The following is a 22,456-nucleotide window of genomic DNA, read 5'->3' as shown; positions in this document are numbered from 1 at the left end:
GAAATAAAACTTTCCCATTTCATTTCAGTCATCGCTCAATATTCCATAGTTCTGATATTTACAATACAGAAATTTCATACTATAAGTGTGTGCTGATGAATTATAACAAGGTCTGAGAGCCTAGAAAGCAATAGTAATGGGCCTTAAAACCATCAGATTCCCTTTGGGAGGAGGAGCTGTAAAACTATTTGGTTACATAACTTTGCAGCATTTACTTAAAGTCTGCTTGCTGTTTAGTCTCTTGTGTCAGTGTGTAATTGTATACCATCTATGAAAAATTTGCCTCATATGCTACATCATACTTGGAATAAGGGTTACATTTTCCTTTTTCTGATGATCTAATGTAGGACTGGTCTTCTGAAATGTTACCGTGAAATTGTTGTTGAAAAATGATTTGCCTGGGATATTTCAACAATACTTTTTATTGTTATTATTATTTCTCTTTTTTCTACAACTTCTTAAGGAGCATCTACACAGAATTCCAATGCCGTGGAGCCAGAAAAGCAGGTTGACAACACTGTGAAAATGGCAGGAGTTATAGCTGGACTTCTGATGTTTGTAATTATCCTTCTGGGAGCAATGCTTACCATCAAGAGAAGGTAAGTTTCTAAGATCTCTAATTTGCTTTGTTTTGGGAATGGTTAATACCTTTTGTTTTAAATTTTCGTACCTTGTTTGAGCATATTTTATGCTCATTTGGGGGAGCAAAGGCATAGATAGGTTAGGGCTGTTGTTTTTCTTAAATGGAGTTTTAGATACATGCCTGAAAAGCTAATCTGCCCTTCATGTGCTCACTGAATATGTGGGAATCACTTCTCTGTGGTTGTATCCCACTGGCTGTGATGTGTGGTATTTGTATTTCTTGTGTGCACAATTTGATGAGGGCAATGATTTGGGTCTTTCCCGTCTCCATTGACATCTTTCTTTCTGGCATGGTAAGTGTGTGAAGAACATAGAACATTTTGGATTTTCATTTTCCAATATGTATGTACAAACATATAAGCATAACAAGAATACAATTGGAAGTCCTGAGTTCTAGACCCAATTCTATCACTCGGCATATCCACACTGCAGACTTATATTGGTGATGTAGTCTATTCCCTCTTCCCAGCAAATTCTGGGAATTGTAATGAAGGCAGCAAGTGTGTGTGTGTGTGTGTGTGTGTGTGTCCGTGCGTGCGTGCATGTGTGCTTTCAACCAGAGTGCTCAACACTTCACCAAACTGCAGTTCCCAGAATTCTTTAGGGGAGCTATTAATAAAACCAATATAAGTTCGTAGTTTAGATAGGGCCATCTTGTACTATCTGAGCAAGTCATTTCACTTAGCTATAAAAAGGAAACAGTGCCTCATGGAGGTGCCGATGAACCTAATTAGCAAGCACTTCCACTCTCTCAGATGAGAAGTAGCATTTCTGTACGCATAGAAACAATGTTGTTAAAGCTGAATTTCTTCTGTTTTCATACTGGAATAGTAAATTATGAGGACACGGTCTGCAAACTTTATTTTCTGATTGTGTAAGTGTTGTGTATAAGTGTATTTAGAGAAGACGAAATATGCAAAAAATGAATGTGTATGGCGTTTCCCATCTGACTTCAATATTACAAGCTGTGAAATGTGTGGGATGCTTCAAAAAACTGCCTTTCTATTCTTTTTTGAAGGAGCGGTGCAGTAGACCCAAGGTGATTATTAACCTTCTAAGTGTGGCTTGACTGTGCATGCTCACTGACAGCCATTTCCTCTGGACCGTCCATTCAGATGGACAAAGTTATTAAAAACTTGCCTGGGGAAGAGAGGTTGTCTGAGGATTTGTTTCAACCCATATATGATCTCACCACTTTCTGAAGTCGTTGCTGGCATGTGTTGGGAACAAAGTTATCAAGCAGTTCCATCTTTTTTGCATCTGTATATGCTTTCTATGTGAACCACTGGCTCTCACACTTTGAACCAGCATGGCATGTCAGCTGAGTTTCCTTGCTGTCATTTTATGATCACCACACCTATCACGTACTGTGAAGTAGTGATTCCGTTGAGCTGGTATTTTAAAAGAATGGGGGGGCGGGGTTGTCCTTGTTTAACACATGTCATTATTTTGACATTATACTCATATTTCCCAAAGCACAGTTTTAAAGGAAGCCCATAGTTTGCTACATCCCAGCAATGCGATGGTAACGTGAGTTTGCACATGCAAGTAGCTCAGTTTCCCATCTTTAGTCACACTATTTGTAGTGTTGTTGTTTTAATTGTAGGAGTATGACTGCTTGATAATGATTGTAGCTATATTTGTGTTGTCACTGTGCCGTAAAAGCTGTCCTGGGGCAAACATTATGGCAGGTGTAGCCAATGAGGTACCCCCCCCCCCAAATGTTGTCAGACTACAATTCCTACAACCCCTGAGCATTGGCTGATGGGAGATGTAGTTTAACAATGTCTGGAGGGCATCATGTTGGCTACTTATGTGTTATTGTCTCAGGAAAACCATTTCTACAACTTGTTCAATACACTTGTTCCCATTTTCTGTACGCTCATTTCTGAAGAGCTGCATCTTCAGAGTTGCAAAAGCAATCACTCCACTGAGAACCATGAATAAAAGAAATGCTGATGCACTAAAGTTGACCTCAGCTTCCATTTGCTTCAGTAAACGTTGAAGATGCTTAGAAACTCTTAAGATAATATCTGCAAATACGACTTTGTACATTAGGATTAGGACATTCTTCTGTATCCTGCATTCATTTTCTTGTATTCATGTTTAAAATTCAGCCTCGTGTGTTCTGAATCCCTTATACTCTTCTGCCTCTTTAGCAGCTTTTATAATCCATGAGAGGGAAAAATAATAATCCCCTTTATTGTGAAAAGGAAATTTAACAAGAGTCCTGTGTGCTTGTCAGGTTACCAGAGCTTTTGAAATCTGATAACATCTTCCTGTGCTCTTGTTTATTGTCTCAAATTTGTCTTCATTCATGTGAAGGAAAATACCATTTTCCCCCTTTTGATAGGATTCTGGGAGTTTGTACTTTTCATATCTGGAATTTCCAAACCTTAATAGAATGTAAAGAGACTGGAACAAAATTACAAATAACAAAGAGATTATATTTTTCTGCTACTTCTATTTTACATTTTTAGTACAAATTTGGCAAGTATACTAAGCTAATAACAGTACAATGCTGGTTAATATTAATTCAAAAATTGGGGAGATCAATTAATTCCCTCTGATTTTAATAGTTTTAATGAGTGGCAAAGCATCACAAACCATGCTTTACCCAAATAACATATTTCATATTGATTTCTTATAACTTACCTTTTTGTTTTTTGTTTTGCTCTAAACTCCTAGAGGCATCATATGTGTGTTAAATTGCCTTCTGCTATAATCCTTAACAGCATTCACTATTACCATTGACAAATGTATGTAAAAGATCTGTACTAGGGTATGGTTTTTAAATGGATGCAGGTTCCATTTATTTCAGTGGAATTTGTTTCTATGTAAGATTATTTATGATCAGTAGTAAGGTTAAACTGCAAGTTCAAGTGCAGAATTTAAAGTGGTTAATGGACTTGGTTTCAGTTTCTGCTGAGTTTTCCAATATACGGTATCTTATGTCCACAGAAACTCCACTGAGAGTCTTGTTTTAAGAACTGCAAGTGCACATTGCTCATTGGAATGTTCTCCTGGACGCGCACCCAAATGTGGATGTTCTCCATTCATTTATAAATATGGCTGCTGCCCACTGCTTCAATACAATGTACATTTAAATGTACGTTTCCCTATAGCATATCCCATTTGTAAACACCTGCACAAGAGTTAACACATCTAGCTACTTCCCACCCCTGATAAAAATTAAATCAGATAAAAACTGAAAGGCGTAAAAGTGCCCATCTGCTGAACTTCTGCATCCACAATGGAAGTTTACATTTCTCAATTACTTTACAGCATTCCTTTCGTTAGCATATATTTGTCACCAACAGATCACTCTAACACAAGCTGTAAGGTGCTTAGTTACTAATATCAAGTTGTGATATGCTTATAACTACTGCGAATAAAGGCATTGTTGTTTGATTTACAGAGGTCAGTTAGAGTATCTGGTTACCAAATTTTACTACAGTGTGTTGCATAATAATTTCCGTAAACTAAAGTGGTCTCCTAAATGAAGACTTTGAAGCAACCTAAACATTTTTAAACATTGGACAGGACATGAAGACCATTTGTTAATTCACCCTGTGCTTCTAAATTACCATGTACTGTTCCACATTTCTCAGTAATGATATTCATGCCTCCAAAGCTGATTTAGAAAGTTGATGAATGGCAGAGTTATAGCGCGTCCCATTATTTCCAGCTATATAGAAGATGTAAATCCATTGTTGAGCTAGGTTATCAAGCAGAGTTAAAAACCCAGTGATTCCACAGCTAAACGAAGATTTGAAATCTGGCCACAAAGTCAGCCATCAGCATTCCAAATTGTTCTGCACTCACCCTCATTTTGAATGTTTGACTCAACTGAAAATGGGGAAAGCTAACATTCTTTCACAACTACCAAATCAACATGATTTTCAGAATTCCAGAAATCTTCCTTTAACTTGTAAACCAAAGGCACTTAATTGATGCTGTGCAAAACCAGTCTCAGAAAATTCCGAAGCAAGCTTTAGAAAGTAAAGGCTGTTGTACCAGAAAGTCTGGTCCAACCTAGACTTTTAAAGCAGACTGTACTCATACCATCTTATTGTTATACAAACAAATTTGTGAGAAGCCCCGTTCCATGCCCAATAAGCATGGAACGCCTTTGCCAGGTGGCACTGTGGCCCATAGATTGCCACAGTGCAAGGTTTTGCCCATTATCTTCTCTGTGTGATGGGCTCATGGGGAAAAGCTGTCCCACGAGCCCTTGCTGAAGTGGGGAGGGGAGCCATTTTGCTTTGAGAGCTTCCTGCCCACCCACCCTCAGGTTGGATCCTTCACTGAGCAATTTTGGGTCATTGGTTGACAGGGACTGAAAGGAATTTTTTTGGCATTTGGTTGGGGTTTCTTTTCGCCTTTCCCTCAGTGAAATTATAGCTTTCCTTTGTTAGGCGGAAGAACATTGTTTGTATGAGGGTGGAAATGACATTGGTCAGGATCAACATAGTAATGGGGGGGCATAAGGGGGCCTATGGGAGGATTGACCATGGCAGACCCAAGTGTGAGTTTGGTATCTTCCTGGTTGGAATCTTTAGCCTGGTCCCCCAGTGAGACCTTGCTTGCTTGGCTTGTACCATGACAAGGTTCAACACTGGCTGACTCCCGTCATACAGATTCAGAGCAATGCAAACCCAGCAGATCCATTCCATCAACATGGGGCTTTTGGAATGATGAACTCATCCTGACACCCAATGCCATGACAACCCTTGCCCTGCCTGTTAATAAATATTTAGCCTGATTTTATCCCATCACCGTTGTACAGTTTGCTTATTTTGCTGCTCTCATGGGTCACATAATACTCCTGCCTGAGCAACATCCACTATATATTTTGGAAGGTTAACTGTTTGTCTGTTCGCTGTACATTTGAATACCTCTTGAGATATCATAACCAGATTTTGCATGAAGATATCAAGGAGCAGGATTTAATTTATCTTTGGATACAGTTGGTTGCCATTTTGAATCAAGATTGTGAAACGAACCCTTTGGAACTGTGCTGATTTTAGCCACTGATTTCAAAACTGCACTATTTTTTAATTATTATTATTTCTCAGAATCCCAAGCAACATTGGATATAGTATATTATAGACTTTAAGAAAACTATGGTAGGGCTTCTCAGCATGAATGAGCCAAAGTGCTTTAATCTAGTTCAGTTGGTTCCAGTCTGTACAATATAGATCAGTCTTTCCCATCCTAGCTCCTTTCAGATGTTTGGGACTACAGTATTTGGATTTGGGTTCAAATAAATGCAACTATGTCAATTAAAAGTCAGAAACATGTTTGGAAATAGAACAGGGAAGGGGAGAAAATAGCAAGTGTTATTCTCTGTCCCACAGATTGCTGACCACAAGTGTACAGCCAGCATTGTCCTCTAAGGTTAAAGCCATATCTGAGTTTCATTCATCTTCAACTTATTTGTATGAAAGCCTTTTTTCCAGGGGAATCTGTGTTCCCAGTGTTGTTGGACTAAAACTCCCACCATCCCTCCCCATTGGGCATGCTGGCTGAAGCTGGTGCGGGGCAGAATCCAAAATTACCAGAGGGCACCAGACCAGTGAAGGTTGTTAAAGATATTAAACTGTACATAAGTATGGACTCAAAATAGGACCCTCTTCTGCACTAAACCAGTTGATGCCCTCAACAAATTAATATTAAATCTGTTCATCCGATCATTTTGATCTGAAGTTGCACAATAGGATCATAGAGTCAAACTGAGAGATGCATTTGCCTCATGTATCTTATTTTAAAGCTAATGCAGATTAAACTACAATGAGATGAGAAACTATCCAAAATATTGATGGACTGGAACAATCTGTATAATAAATGGATTATTTCTTTTTTAAAACGGCAACTCCTAAATACATAATTTTAAAATAAAGATTAGTCCTTACATTATACAAAAAGAAAAAAGCAACCATATGTGTCTTAGCTACATTGTACTCAGACTTCCATAATAATCTCTTAGCCCACAGAGAAGCTAGTATGAGATTCTCTTGCTTTTCAAGGCAATGAGGCAGAAAAGTAGTGATTTAATTAGACAAACTTGAGGCACTACCTTCAGACATCAGAGTGACATCTGCTCATGGCCCAGGGCATTATAACTGATCAGTAATAGACACATCTGATTTTTCTGAATGTAGCATTTGCTATCCAAATGGGGGAAACAATGGCATTGTGGGATTGTATAAGGAGAAAATGTTTCAGGGTGAAAAAGACACACTGCCAGAAGAAGTAAACATGACTGAAATTAGGGATGGGTGAACAGTCAAAGATTCCATATAACTGACGTAAACTCACCCAGCTTGAAATACTTCTTGAGAGCTTACAATTACCTTCAAAAATTAAGATTCAGGTAGTGAATGTCAGGTAGTGTTGGTCTGGCGCAGTCAAAAAACATTAAAAAATTGTCCAGTAGCACCTTAGAGACCAACTAAGTTTGTTCTGGGTATAAGCTTTCATGTGTATGCACACTTCTTCAGATACGAAAGCTTATACCCAGAGCCAACTTAGTTGGTCTCTAAGGTGCTACTGGACAATTTTATATATTTTTTAAAAAAATTAAGGTTGACCCTTGTTGAATATTAGTGCCTCAAATCTGTTTGGCGGCACTATTTATCTCTTATCAACTATCTATCTTGCCTTTCCAAAGAAGCCAAACAAAACATTTAAATATGTAAACAATCCAAAACATTTGAAAATAATCAAATATCCTCATCGCTAGTGATTGTAGGGTTGTTAGGAGCAGTGCATTTCAGCCATCAAATGCCTAGGTCAACAGGAATGTACAGTGGTACCTCCGGTTGTGGACGGGATCCGTTCCGGAGCTTCGGTCAGATCCCGAGGTTTCTGCAACCTGAGGACCCCTTCTGTGCATGTGCGTGTGGCAGTACCCAGTAAAATACTTCCAGGTTTGCCGCTTTCGCATCCCGAAGTTTACGTAACCAGAGGGTTACGCAACCAGAGGTACTACTGTATTTAGTTTCCTTTGAATGTTGATAATGAGGAATTCATCTGCATCTTACTAAGTGGGGAGATGCTACTGAGAAGGTCCTTTCATGAGTCGGCACCACAAACAGGGTCTCTCATACCAACACATGGGAGTGACTGGGGCACCCCAGTCAGATGGGCAGAGTACAAATAATAAAATTATTATTATTATTATTATTATTATTATTATTATTATTATTATTATTAACACATTGTCCTAGATGCTCATCTGGTCACCCCTAAGATATCTTCCACTGAAATGTTTGTTGACCAGAGCAAGCTGCCTTCACAGAACTCTCCAGGCCTATCACCCATGAAGAAGAGCAAAAGTCAGTATTGGTTGGAATGTCCTGCATATCTGGACTGCAGGCATCAGAAATACTAAACTGTAATCCCCCTTATCACTAAGTAAGATTTAAATGGGCAAAGCCAAGTGGCTTAACTCCTGTACTTTCGAAGCCTGTGATGGTTATCCATTATGTGTAATCCCCAGAAGTCAGAAATGAAGTTTAGAATATGCATAGGCCACCCCTCTGAATAATACACTCTCAACGCAGTTTACATAACAATTTTAAAATTACAGCTTCAAAATAATAGAATAAAAAATGCAATACAATTTCTTCTAAACGCCCACAGCATGCATAAAACAGCAGTACTAAAAAGTAGATTTCCATCCCAGAATATCATATACATTTTCAACAGTGTAATCTGCTAAAAGAACCGCTGTACCAAAAAGAAAATATTCCTGCATAGGCCAGCTGAAACAAACAGGCCCCCATTGGGTGCTTAATAGAAAGACAAAGGTGCTTACGAAAGGAGAACATCAGCTTAAGAACTTAATTTCTCAACACACACATCTGTGCACCCAGTTCTGAACAAAAACTGTTTTTTTGGAGACGCTTGCTAAATATTCATAGAATTCATAGAACTCATTTTAGGGGAAGATATGAATGTAGTTATGGATAATTTCCCTGATAAAATAGGAAGAAAAGGAAACACTTAAACCTTTGAATACATTATTTAAGAAAAGGCATGATGTATTTTTAGAGGCTATCTGTCAGCACATAGAAAATAATGATTATATGCTTTTTTCCAAGGCAAGAAACAGTTATTCCAAAATCAATACATCCTTCATTTCACATGCATTAGGTAATAACATTATCAGTGATATCAGAGAGGTTAACCTATGCAAAATATTGGAGGGCACTGGCTCTTCCTTCAATAACTGAATGGAAAGATAAAATGTGTGAATATGCCTTTCATGTCAAATAGTCATGTCAAATAGTCAAGGAGGAAAATAGTCAAGGATATAATAGCTTTGCTTGAAGCGTCATTTAGTTTTATTTATATTGGCAACAATACTCAAACTACTAATTCTCTATGTGGAGATGATTCTGTACATCCAGCATACATGGAATTGAAGCTTTGCAAAGAAAAGTATATAAAACTTAGTTTTAACAGACGACGAGCTGTTTAGCAAAAGGTGAATATACATTAATGCTGTTCTGTGAACTCTTGCACAAGTAATAGAAGGTTGCTCATAGACAGTGCACTGAAATAATATACCGATAGTATATTATAGAATAAATATGTGTTAAGTTGCTATTTCCATATTCGGTGTTGTTATTTATTGTGTTTTCAACCAAGTATGCTGCTGTTAGGCTCCTTGAAACTTTGGTGGGAAGGCAAAATATAAATCCTGAAAATAAATAAATACTGTAAATAACATGGATGAATAAGAAGGAGGCAGGTTGTAGCTTATCAGCTCCAGTGGACTGAGCAAGCTTATGAGAAGCAACTTGTAGAAGTCTAATGCAAGAGCTTGCAGAAACATAACAATTTTTTGGATGGCGCGGGATCACTTTTTTCATACAACCCTCTCCTGCTAAGTTTGAAACACCCCTTCAGTGAGCAGAAGAGGGCTCTTCTAGAGGAACTGTTCTAGAGGACCCATTCCCCACACCAAAGTTCTCCATGTACAATAGGGTTATCGCCAGGGCATTCCAGGACATGTTATGCATCACTGGATAGCATTTGTGGTGGACTTGCTTGTAATAATTATCATATAATGACTGAGACAGAAACAGTAACATTTGTCCTCTCGTCCTCAGCACCTGTTGACTGTAGAGGTGGTCCAAGGGAGTATGAAATAGAACAGGAATAGAGAAAACGTGGTCCCCCAGTTGTTCTTGGACTCCAGCTCTAATCAGCCATAGCCAACATTGACCAATGGCCAAGGATTGTGAGAGTGGTAGTCTAAAAACACTGGGGGGGAGGACACTAGTTTCCAACTCCCAGTGTAGAAACTCACTATCCACAGAACAATTAACAGTAATTCTACTTCTACAAGCCCTGCACCACTTATTTGGAAAGCATGTAAACCTGGGAGGGAGAGGAAGGAGCAGTTGGCTCTTGCAAATGCCTAGCAACTACCAATTAGAGGAGAGATTAAATGGCTTCTATCCGTGTGAATTCAGCATGGCAACTGAATTATACTTAAAATCTGAGACATGAGAAAATGTACCCTCATCCCTGCCTGCAATCCACAAATCATTTATTCTGGACCAGTCTTCCAAAATTCTTCTCATCTGAATTTCTCCTCATGTTTTGGAGTCATAGAGTAGATGCTTCCAGAGTGGAATCTGTGCATTAGGGAATCTTCTGTGGTTCCATGGTTTTTTTGTTTGTTTTGTTTTACAGAGCAATGGTCAGTGCATGTAGTCTTTCAGTGACTTCAGTTTATTGACATCTTTCCTCCATTTCGAATGTGCCTATCTGCGTTAATAAAACACTGCAAAAAGAACCAGTATCTAACCACGGGTATGATTGCACTGTGATAGTTTTTATGTGGTGTTTTAACAATGCATATGTGCACTTTTGTGCTCTGATAAAACACTGTAGTAAAGAATCTTGATGTGATTGTACATACAGTTATGTGAGTAAGCGTTTTCCTTGGTAGTTTACCATTGTGCAGGACTACATATGTATATCAGTGAAACACCTGACAGAATGTCATTCTGATACAATCATGTACATGATCACATGAAGATCTCTTTGTTCCAGTATTGTATTGATGGGTACATGCTCACTGGTAACATAGAGATGGGTAAAGAGGCAAAAGAACTGTAATCTGTAGCAAACTGTGCATGCTTCAGTTCCAGAATTAATTTCAGAAGTTTTCCTAGTTAAACTGGAATTCAAGAGAAATAGAATGCAGGGCAGACTAAATTAATGGAAGAGCTAAGGAATGGAATGGGGAAAATCTTATCCCTAATCTTCTCAACAAGACCACATGACAGCTCTTAATTTATACTAGAGCAACTGGTTTGTTAATTGCAGACAAAATAGTTCAGACTGTAATAGTCATCTTGCTGGTGACAGTGTTCAAGAACTGCCAACCTCCTCCATTTTTTTGGACACAGAACACTGTTGCAATCTTTTCAAGTAGTTCTGTGTTAAGCTGAATTTCCCTGTGTTTCATTGTACTGTTCTTGCTCTTGTCTGTTCTCCTATGACAGTGTGTCATTGTCATGTTTGTCAAGACAGGACAACTTCTACCATGATGCATTGCTACACAGGTCTATGTTTGGGCTAAACTCTCAAATGTCCAATGCAAAAGAACACCCCAAATTGTATTAACAGTACTTTAGAAGTTGAGAGGTAGTGTGTTGTATATTGTCACTAGGATAGTCTTAGAAACTATATACGTAGAAGTGGATTGCCCCTCATAGTGAATAATATTTGGGAGATAAGAAGCCCTGATTTCAAAATGAGACAATAATATTATGCACTCTGTTCCAGGACTATAATTGGCTGCATTCCCACAATTTGTATGCAGCACTGCCAGGGCTGGGCATGTCCAGCTCTGTTAAACAATCGACAATCACAACAGTTACCTGTTTCACAGAGAGGATGAGAAGATTAAATTGTGTCCCCCAAGCAGCTAATTGGCATGATCACTGATTTTCTAAGTGGGGTATGTGAGCTCCAGCAGACTGAGGAGTCTTGTGGGCTCCTTTTGTGTATCGCCATAGCTGTTTGGGGGCTGGTGTATAATAATTGATAATATATCAGTATTCAAATTAGGCAATGCATCAGTGGAATACTATGCACAACTGTACAAGGTGTATATGCATGTGTGATCATGATGCATGAAAATCTACATGCAGGTTTAATTCTCATTTCTAAGAACAGGAGATTTCTCAAGAAGAACACAGCTTAAGTGTGTGTGTGTGTGTGTGTGTGTGTGTGTGTGTGTGTGTGTGTCTGTAGATAGTGGTCTGGGTATTTTTTTCAACTCCTTTTCAAGCCAATACACTTTTAAATGAATCATATTATTGTGAAATATTCAAAGAGATATCATTTATGTATAGAATACATAATTATGCATTTTCATATCTGCAGGATTTTTTAAAAAAGAGAAACAATTCCATATACTAGCAATATACATTTTGTAGCAAAATCCACATTGTTGGCACCCTACAAACAGGGGGTCCCTCTCTCATTTTTTTTTGGGGGGGATATCCCTACACACAGAGACAGCATGTTTTCCTTATTCAGTCTGGTGCCACTGCTTTGGGGCATTATTTTATTCATTTTTTATTTTTTTAAACCAAGACTCCAGACAGAGTGAGGGCAGAAAGCATTGCCCTCACTCTGTTTTGACTTCAGGTGCCATGTAGCCAAATATCATTGTGTACATTGCAATGAGATTTGACTATGTAGTAACATTAGAAGCCAAATCAGAGTAAGGACAAACCATGCCAGCCTTGTTCAGTTTGGAATCCTATGTGCAAATAATAGATGTGGAAAATTGTGCTCTGTGGCAGCAGGAAGGGCAGGGCACTGCTTCTGTCAGGATCACAAATAAGCAACCAATAAGGTTAGCAGCGAGGGCTTTGTGAACTATTTTAGCCCCTGAAAGCCCCTCTTTTCAGAGCTGAAGCGTTTGCTAGTGATCTTTCAGTTCTATCCTAGTATTAAGTTAAAACCTCCTACTATTACAATACTAAATGTGTTTTTTTTCTTCTTCACATTTTTCATTGCTAGACTTCCCACGGATAGACTTTAAACTGTTTTGCAGCAATGGGTAGTTTCGTGTTACTCCTTGGTGAGGAACTCAAAGCACAGTGAAGTGACTTGCCCAGGGCCGTGCAATGCATTAGTGGCAGTTATAGTTGTAGAACCCAGGAATTCCTGTTCTCGGAGATTAGCTTTCAGACCTTGGAGCAATGCTCAGAAATCTATAAAAGATAAAGCCAAACTGGGTGAAGCGCTGCAATACTGTGTGCATTTCAAGCTTAACATAATGGATATAAAGTCTAATCATGCTTTTTTTCCTTCTTCCCCACTTTTGGACATTTTCTTCATCTGACTGCATATTTAGAAGAAATGCATATTCCTACTCCTATTACTTGTAAGTACCTAGCTGAATATGACTTTTCTTGAGCATGTTCATTAGAGTTGCAGGGTTTTGTTTTGCTTTTTAATTTTTACAAATTACTTTTTATTTTACCAGTCACATTTTCTTTTCTTTTTCTCTTTGTTTGTTTTGGTTTTTGTAGCACACTACATTTTTAAAGCACATCATCTATCCAATATCCGCACAACCACCTTTTTGTATTCATGAAGCTATAAAAAAAAGTCATGGGGACTCAATATGTCTACTTCCATATTGAGAGCCAGTGTGGTGTAGTGGTTAAGAGCGGTGGACTCGTAATCTGGTGAACTGGGTTTGCTTTCTCACTCCTCCACATGCAGCTGCTGGGTGACCTTGGGCCAGTCACACTTCTCTGAAGTCTCTCAGCCTCACTCACCTCACAGAGTGTTTGTTGTGGGGGAGGAAGGGAAAGGAGATTGTTAGCCGCTTTGAGACTCCTTAAGGGGAGTGAAAGGCGGGATATCAAGTCTAAACACCTCTTCTTCTTCTTCTTCTTCTTCTTCTTCTTCTTCTTCTTCTTCTTCTTCTTCTTCTTCCTTTTGCAATTAAAACCCATGCCTTTATATCTCACTCACCCCTTGCAGTCTTGCTGATTATCATTTCTTTCTGGTGTAGACTAATAGGAAAATAGCAGGCTAAGCACCAAGTTACTGTAAACTGTCCTTCACTTTGAAAAATACTGTTTCCAAAAGCAGGTGGTGAGCATCTAGGGTACTCACTGTCTTTGCTGCAACTGCTCAAGAATCATGAACCTTTCTCTTTTCTAGCTGATGGGAAAGGAGGGTTGAGCAGCAATAGCTGGTGTCCGTTGGGACTGGTAGGGTGGAAGGGTGGGAGGCCAACAGTAGGTGGAGCTATAACCAGTGGCAGGCAGAGCCCTGTCCCACATTATCCTTTCTGCTGAGTTCTACAAGGAACCAAGTGCCAATCTAGATGTGATGTGGGACATACATGATTAGGTTCTCCTGCATTGTAATCTGCTGTGTCGCTTAGGGTGGCAGGGAATGCAGCCCCCCCCTCCCCCGACACAGCTTTCTTTCTGAAGGGACTCTTTCTTGTCAACTTCATTGCCCAGATAAACTCTAATATTACATTGTATTGTGCTAATATATGACTATGGAGACTGTGAATATAGTTTCTAATTTTTATTGTTTACTTTCTTGTTAATTGTTCCTGGAAAATCATTAATGAACAGAGAGGTTTTTTAAAAAAAAAAATCCATGGTGGTGGAAGTTTCAGATAAGAACCACACTACTTATGAAACTGCAGGTCCCTAATACCCAGATGTATAGGGAGACTAGTTATTCAGCAGATTGGAAAACACATATAGTGCATCCTCCCGGGCACTCTTGTATTCGAGGAATTTGTTTAAATAGTGGAGCAGACATGGTAATGAGGAGGAGGGAATAGTCTGCCTTGCTCTCAGATAGCAAAACCCTTCTATCGAATAGCACCACCCTTCTGTCTTGCTTTCAAATGTTTCTGGGGGTGCTTGGCAAATGATCAGTGAGTGCACAATAAACAGATGCCCTTTAGGGGTTCAGGGGCACTGTGAGATGGAAATGAGTTGAAATGAAATCAAAGGCAGGTGGCTCCTTCATGGGGGAAGAAACCTTTCAAGAAACCAGAGGACAGATTTCAGCACAGCACTAGATAAATTAATGAGGGATGGAAGAACCACATATTACATTTCCTGCCTCATCACTTGTAGAGGTGCCACACCAACACAGGATCTTTCCATAATACCTGTTGCTCAAGTCATGTTGGGATCTACAATTTGTGAGTGAAGTGTAGCTACAATGTTCTTTGAACTGCCCTGAGACCTCCAGGTATAGGGTGGTATATAAATTCAATAAATAAATAAATAAAATAAAATAAATAAAATGTGTGTTATGCAGAACACACTCCTGAAAGCTGATTAAAAAACGCTTGTCTCAGTTTTTAATAAAGGTGTGTACACACTCCCATTTACTCCACATCTAATGCACTGTTACCACTGTTTTGTGAAGCCATGCACACACAATGTTTGCTACAATCTACATTGTTCCTGTTGTGTGCTTTTTTAGAAATACTGTGTTTTGATGTAGTCCCCCACCATCAGCTTACAACCTATTAGAAAATAAAAGCTATAAGGAGCATCCATGCCCTCCTCTCTGCCCACTGGTGTGACTATATAGGATATGACTTGCAAACACATCCAGCCATGCTGATGTGTACAATGAAGTGCAAATATGATTTGAAATGCAGCCGGGGTGTGTGTACGTGACCTTGCTGCATTTTAAGCTGGCAATGTGTACACAGCCTAAGTTTGTTTTAAAGGGTTAATTTGTTTCACAGGGAATTCCCGTGTGCAATCACTGCTTACTGAAATAATAATATTCCAGACATAAGGTCTTTACATGTTAATTGAAGCACATGGTTCCTGTGACCTTTGTAATTGCTCCCATGCTGCTCTGGGAATGTATAATCTTACACTTGTATTGTTCAGCTGCACTTGCATATTTACATAACATGCCACTGAATCCCTGGGGTGGTGTGAGTTACTGGTGTATGACATAAACACTTATGACAAGTACAACCAAACAGTATGGACTTGAAGGTTCACTATACTCCTTGGAGTGTAATTGGAGCAGCCACAAGTATGGCAGCAACCACAGCATGCCAGGCAATGTGCAAAAATCATCCAAAGGTATAAATGCTGGTGGGCAGCTCTGAGCTCAGATACAAATTTCAGGGGCTCATAAATATTGCATACGGAATAGACAGGGACTTTACAAAAAAACCCTGAAATTCTTCTATGGCTCAGAGTAAAATCTGAGCCACAGAAGAATTCACAACTCCTCTGAATTGACCATCCAAACACACTCCCCCCCTTTCTTCCCTTTCTTTCCTTACTTCTTCGCAGATAATGGCAGCAGATAGAGGCAGTGGGAGGGATTAGGTTGATAGAGCTGCATACAATTCTTAATTACTATTATTGTTATACCAATATTGTTGTTGGAGTGTAATATAGGCTAAAGCCTCTTCTTTTGCTGCATTTGGCTATCTTTATGAGTTTGAGGAATCTATGGCACTACATCTTATCTCATCTAAAATATTTGGAGACTTCAACAACTCCAATATGAATTCCCAGCCACCATTTCACCGCACACTTAACATCTACTGTAGAGAACTAGTGTTGTGCAGGGAATACTTTTCATTCTCACTGCAATCACATACATAGGCAATATATGGAGTAGTTCCTAAAGAATAATTTGGGGGGAAATTATACCTGCAGTTTTGGAAAATGGCACCATTTACATGCTGAATCTATTTCTTGTTTTCTTGAGATACATGAAGCTAAATAAAACATCGATTCTCTTTCTAGTTTGAAGAAACCTTTGATCTTACATACTTCACATAAGGTTCCCATGCCAAGCCCCTTTGAGATCATTGAAAAGAAAACTGCACAACAGCACTACCTATTAGAAGGATTACATTTGGGCAGACCCTTTTTATGGGTTGCTTGAGCAGTGGCCAGACAAGCAAGTGTTGCAGATGGAATAGCACTTTGTACAATGGAAGTGAAGCAGAACAGATACGTTCAGAGAGACAGAGCCTATTATATCCAAGGCTCATTTTCTCATTGTGTCCACACTCACACATTTCGCCTCCTTCACATATGTTGCTCAGCCTCGCTGTTTCTCTCTATCTTCTCACCCCATCAAAGAATTTATCATATCACTTCTGCCTAGTTCCCATCCTCTGTCTCAGCCCTTATGAGTTGAGGACATAATTTTGTAGCATTTATATCACTTTCTTCCATCACAGAACCCAAGGTGAAGCGCATGTGGTTCCCAGGTGGTCACCACCCAGTTCCAGACCTGGTTAGCTTCAGAAAGGTGGTGGCCTCATGTGCCTTCAGACCATATACTGGAATAGCCTTGAACAGAGAATGTCATTGAGAAGACTAGAGCACAAAGGTTCTTCATCCCCACATAATTTAAGTAAATAGCTCTGTAGCGATTGCACATCTTAATTGAAACCTGGTCCTTGTTAGGTACTAATTATAAATAACTTCTACCCTGCTGCCTGAAAAGCATTCTGATAGACTGCGTCCCCACATTCTTTCTTTGCTCTTGGGCAAATGAGCGCAATACATGCAGTAATTCTTTGATATCGACATGTTGATGTTAAATTTATGTCAGCACACACTGGTTACTTCTGTTACATTCTTCTCTGAAGTATCCATCCAGCAGCTGTTTCTTCAGACACTTGCCATTTACATAATGAATGAAACACACACATACAATAGTGAGTTTCTTGCTAGCTTCACACTTTATACAGCCTATGCTCTGTGATTGACATTAATGTGATGAAAGCCACTTCCCCTGGATGTTCCAGTTGTTGTGTTTATGGGAAACTGGTCAGGGAAGAGAGCAGGAGTTGTCATTGATACAGGTTGTCAGGACTTCAGAGATAGCATTTCAATTGCCTTATTTGTAGAAGGGAAGCATTTTCAGATAAATGCTTCTGTCACTCTGAAGACAGCTCAACACACCGGCTGACTATCCTCTGCCTTGGTTCTGCATGTTAGTTAGAGCTCAAGGTCTAGCAATGGTAGTTGCTTTAACTTTTTTATCATTTTATTTACCCTGCCCCAAGAAGGATCTCTGTGCCTTCAATAGCTTAAAAAGCAACAAACTAATTTGAGTTTGAGAATTTGAGTTGAGTTTGACTTTTTCATTTGGGTTTTGGTGGCTGAAGAAGGGTCTCTAGATATTGAATTAATGGCTCTTTTTTAAAAAGCTGTCAAAAGCTGTCTACTTTTGTATGCTTCGCCCCCCCTTGTAATATCTCTGCATCTTGAATCACAAATGCTCACTCCAAAGTAAAAGTGTATTGTTTTCACAGTTCTGATTTACCTTTTTTATTGCACTGCTACAGCCACAGCTAGGTGGAAGAGAGAAACTCTTTTAGTGTCACCTAAATGAGATACTATTGACACCTCTTCCAGAACCATCAGCAGCTCACCAACATATTTGAAATTCATCTGAAAACATTGTGTGGTTTTGCACAAAGTAATTGAATAGTTAACTCAGAGACAATTCAGCATAGTGGAGATGCTGACAGCTATGGCCTACTGGGCACACATGATGAACTGGTTGACTATTAACCATATGCCTTATTTCAGCGTGGATCAACCCATGTCCTGTGTGAAATGGCTTTCAAGCAAGCAAGAGTAGAGGCTGCTAATCACCATTGGAGTGCCTTCTATGACTTGTTGTTGTTTAGTCCTGTCCGATTCTTCGTGACCCCATGGACCAGAGCATGCCAGGCACTCCTGTCTTCCACTGCCTCCCACAGTTTGGTCAAAGTCATGTTGGTAGCTTCAAGAACACTGTCCAACCATCTCGTCCTCTGTTGTCCCATTCTCCTTGTGCCCTCAATCTTTCCCAACATCAGGGTCTTTTCCAGGAAGTCTTCTCTTCTCATGAGGTGGCCAAACCTCAGCTTCAGGATCTGTCCTTCCAGTGAGCACTCAGGGCTGATTTCCTTCAGAATGGATAGGTTTGATCTTCTTGCAGTCCATGGGACTCTCAAGGGTCTCCTCCAGCACCATAATTCAAAAGCATCAATTCTTCGGCGATCAGCCCTCTTTATGTCTACATATTAGAGCTTGTTTTGGGAAGGGCTGTAGTTTAAGTAGTAAGCACAGGCTTTGTATACAGAAGGTCAAGAAATCATTGTCTGAAACCCTGGAAAGCCCCTGCTAGATGGCCCAATAGTCTGACTTATGAAAAGGCAGATTCTTCTGTTCCTAGAGTTCCCTACCATGCAGTATAACATTCATTCGAAATTCCCTCATTCTGATATGTTGATCTACAGCTCTTATAATGATTAGGAAAGCCATGAAAGTTTCAGGGAGGACTGGAGTACAGCTCAAAGAATGTTTCTTCACTACTTAGCTCTCCTAATGTTCAACATACTGGCCCTCATCTATGCAGGGCAGAAAACTGAGCTATGGTTTTGCTTTTCTTAGTGCTAGGTGAAAGGAACTGAACTCTAGTAAATTCCAGCAAACCTCTCTGTTTAAACATCCAAGTCCAGGTTAGTGTGTCTCAGAAACCCCTTGTGTCCACTACATAAAAGAGAATCACTTTGCTGGCTTTGGAAATGTTTTGGTGCACATGCATTTGAAGCCAAAATATTCCATTTTGTGGAGAGTCATTCAGTCTCAAAACAGCATTGTTCATTTCCTGCAAAAGCAAACGAAGCCTGCCAGATCCAGCCCTTTGTCATTATCAACATTGTGAAGAAGCTGAAGCATCAGAGCATTCAGCAACCTATTGCCAGAGATAATTTAAGCTGAATTTAATAAGCAATTCTCAGCTTTGTTTACAAACCCCTTTTAAAGCCTCAATAGTGGCCCAGAGTGTTCATTATTAAGGACATATTCATTTTAGATTAGCATTTCCCACTGAGAAATCTGACAAACTTCTGGTGCCAAGTAATTTATGTACCTGTGTTCCATTAGCAAATCCAGAAATCTGTCATTATTCCAGATCACACAGACCAAAATACTGAAGTCATGTATGGTAAAAAGATATATAAAAACAAACTTCACTTGAAAATTTACTGCAATAATATGGCCCTTCTGCAATATATATATAATATCCTCCTTTCATAAAGTATATATCTGTACATTGTTTTCTTGGACTCTCAGCTCAGTGCTTTTGTGCCAAGCTTGAAACAACAGAAAATAGGAAAGTGGGTTCCTTTTTCCATCCACTGAAAATGTGATAACTGCCAGGCAAATTACACCACACTGGTACTGCAGCCACCCCTGTCTGTCATGCCGGGATAAGCAAAAGAATGGCATAGGCTGACATCACCAGTGTGTGTGGACTTTGGGGGCTAAATGTTTAACTCCCCCATCTGAACAGCCATATATTATCAGCCTCAGCTTTTAGTACTGTGCACACCCTTCTGGGAGTGAACTCCTTTGAACTCATTTGGGCTTATCTCAGAGGGGACATGCATTGTATTGGGCTGTTGTATGAAGGCTGATACATCACCCTAAGGTTTGTGTCTTGAGAACATAAATGTCGGTAGGAAATGGTTGGTGATAACTGGTTTTGCTATCAAGTAGTTGGCTTTTCGGTGAAAGGGGGTGCAAGAATGGTGGAGTAGAGTGGTGGAGATGTCCTCCTGAGATTAGTCTCATGGCCACTTACCATGATGGGGCACGGGCAGGGGAGGGAGACTATGAGGTCAATGCTGCGTGGCCACACTGGCAGAGCTGGCTGAAGTAGAATCACAGAATGAGCCATTTGTTGTTGTTGTTGTTTAGTCATTTAGTCGTGTCCGACTCTCTGTGACCCCATGGACCAGAGCACGCCAGGCACTCCTGTCTTCCACTGCCTCCTGCAGTTTGGTCAGACTCATGTTGGCAGCTTCGAGAACACTGTCCAACCATCTCGTCCTCTGTTGTCCCCTTCTCCCTGTGCCCTCAATCTTCTCCAACATCAGGGTCTTTTCCAGGGAGTCTTCTCTTCCCATGAGGTGGCCAAAATATTGGAACCTCAGCTTCACAATCTGTCCTTCAAGTGAGCACTCAGGGCTGATTTCCTTCAGAATGGATAGGTTTGATCTTCTTGTAGTCCATGGGACTCTCAAGAGTCTCCTCCAACACCATAATTCAAAAGCATCAATTCTTCGGCGATCTATGAGCCATAGAAGCATAGAATTGTAGAGTTGGAAGGGACCATGAGGGTCATCTGGTCCAACCCCCTGCAGTGCAGGAATCTTTTGCCCAACGTGGGACGGGAACCCATGACCCTGAGATTAAGAGTATCATTCTCTATGCATCATGAGCTATCTTGAGCACCTTAATTCCGCTGAAAAGTTATGTAGTAGTTGATTGTTTCTTTCCTTCATTGCAAACAATTGAAATGTTCAGAATCCTGTAATAAGATTGTGATGGTGTTCCTTAAAACTCACTAAAGGTTGTAAAGGTACATCAGTGGAAACAAAGTGCCATATAGTGATCGCTTCTCCTGCTGGAGCTCCCTTTGTTTCAGAACCATCTCAGATGTAAGAGCAGCACTCTGAAGGTGTTGGTTGCCAAAATTGCCCCAAACCAAAATACTGCAGGACCACTGATGTACAGACACAGCCTTAGAAACTGCGAGTTTTCCCATTTCAGGAGTGGCTTGATATTTTAGATGCCCCTTCCATTGCAATAAATAAAGAAGCTCACATTAGTGACAGCTCCTCCTCAAATGTGCACTGGACCTTCGTTCTGTACAACAACCCACTAAGACTGGGATTATATATCCTGTGCTGCTGGAACTGCTAATTTCAATTCATTTCACTAGGGGTTGAACATAGCATCCCTTGTAAATATTTAGGTATTGATGTTCTTTCCATTATTTATACTCTGCATTTTGACTCAAGGCAGCTTGCAAAAATTATGGCTGCAGTTTACACAGCTAGTCTTGGGTCTGGCTGCCCATATTTGGTAAACATGAAATGTAATTGAGGCTCCAAAGCTTTAATGTCTCTATCCAACTTCCTGTCAAAAAGGATTAACAGCAAAACAGACTGAGGCTGCAGTTCTGGACCTGCTTACTAAGGAGTAAGCCCAATGGGACTTACATCTGAGTAAACATGAATTGGCTTCCACTGACAAACCTTTTTAGTGCCTTCCCCTCCCCCCTCATTCTCACGTTTTGAAATAAATTGATTTACATTTTACTATATTTGTTCAATGTTTTGTCCTCCCCCCCCCAAAAAAATACAGAAGATTAGTTACTTTATTGCACAGTGGTCAGCATTAAACCAAAAGCAACACATTTGGATATATATTTTAGCAGCATGTGATATTTTGAAAAGTTTCTGCAATAGATTTGTCTTAGGTGAGACTCTAGGTCCTATTATTTATCTTTACAGTATATATTTTCAATATTTCTATGCTGCCTCTCAGGACAAGCCCTCTGGAAGCAGTCCACATATAGGAACGAAGAAGAAATTAATTTGGTTCCCATTTTAATGTGAACCTAGCTACTCAGGAATTTGCAGTCCCTGAACTGATAGACAAACCCAAATGAAGCTGCTTTAACACACACACACAAAAACCAAACACACTTTTCCAAATGCAGTTCTTCACCAAAACTATGGATACAAATTACAAAAAATACATATATTAGGGGAAAGTGCATACGGAAATGTGCACATTGGTGAAAGTAACTTGTGAAAATATATAAGGGGAAATTGCTTGCAAAATATGTACGCCGAGCACAGCATAGGTCAGCATAACAAAACAGAAGGAACCATTTAAAACAGACACATGTTTTCAAATTAAAATAGGCAGCCCAGAAT

At 39.7% G+C, this 22,456-nt stretch overlaps 1 protein-coding gene across 17 annotated transcripts in view; it reads left to right on the top strand.

Moving 5' to 3' along the window:
• Positions 1-22,456, top strand: part of PTPRT (protein tyrosine phosphatase receptor type T) — a 568,067-nt gene that overhangs the window by 479,312 nt on the left and 66,299 nt on the right. For 6 of the 17 annotated variants that reach the window (XM_083618332.1, XM_083618326.1, XM_083618321.1 and 3 more), the window contains 3 exons: positions 464-599; positions 1,661-1,681; positions 13,040-13,069. In XM_083618332.1, the coding sequence (XP_083474458.1) occupies positions 464-599; positions 1,661-1,681; positions 13,040-13,069 (187 nt within the window). The remainder of the gene's footprint in view (positions 1-463; positions 600-1,660; positions 1,682-13,039; positions 13,070-22,456) is intronic. The other 11 variants (XM_083618322.1, XM_083618320.1, XM_083618327.1 and 8 more) reach the window with 4 other exon arrangements.

Source organism: Podarcis filfolensis, assembly GCF_964270895.1.
Source record: "Podarcis filfolensis genome assembly, chromosome: 6".
NCBI lineage: Eukaryota > Metazoa > Chordata > Lepidosauria > Squamata > Lacertidae > Podarcis > Podarcis filfolensis.
Note: the sequence above shows the minus strand (reverse complement) of the source record. Positions and strands in the feature narration are given on the sequence as shown.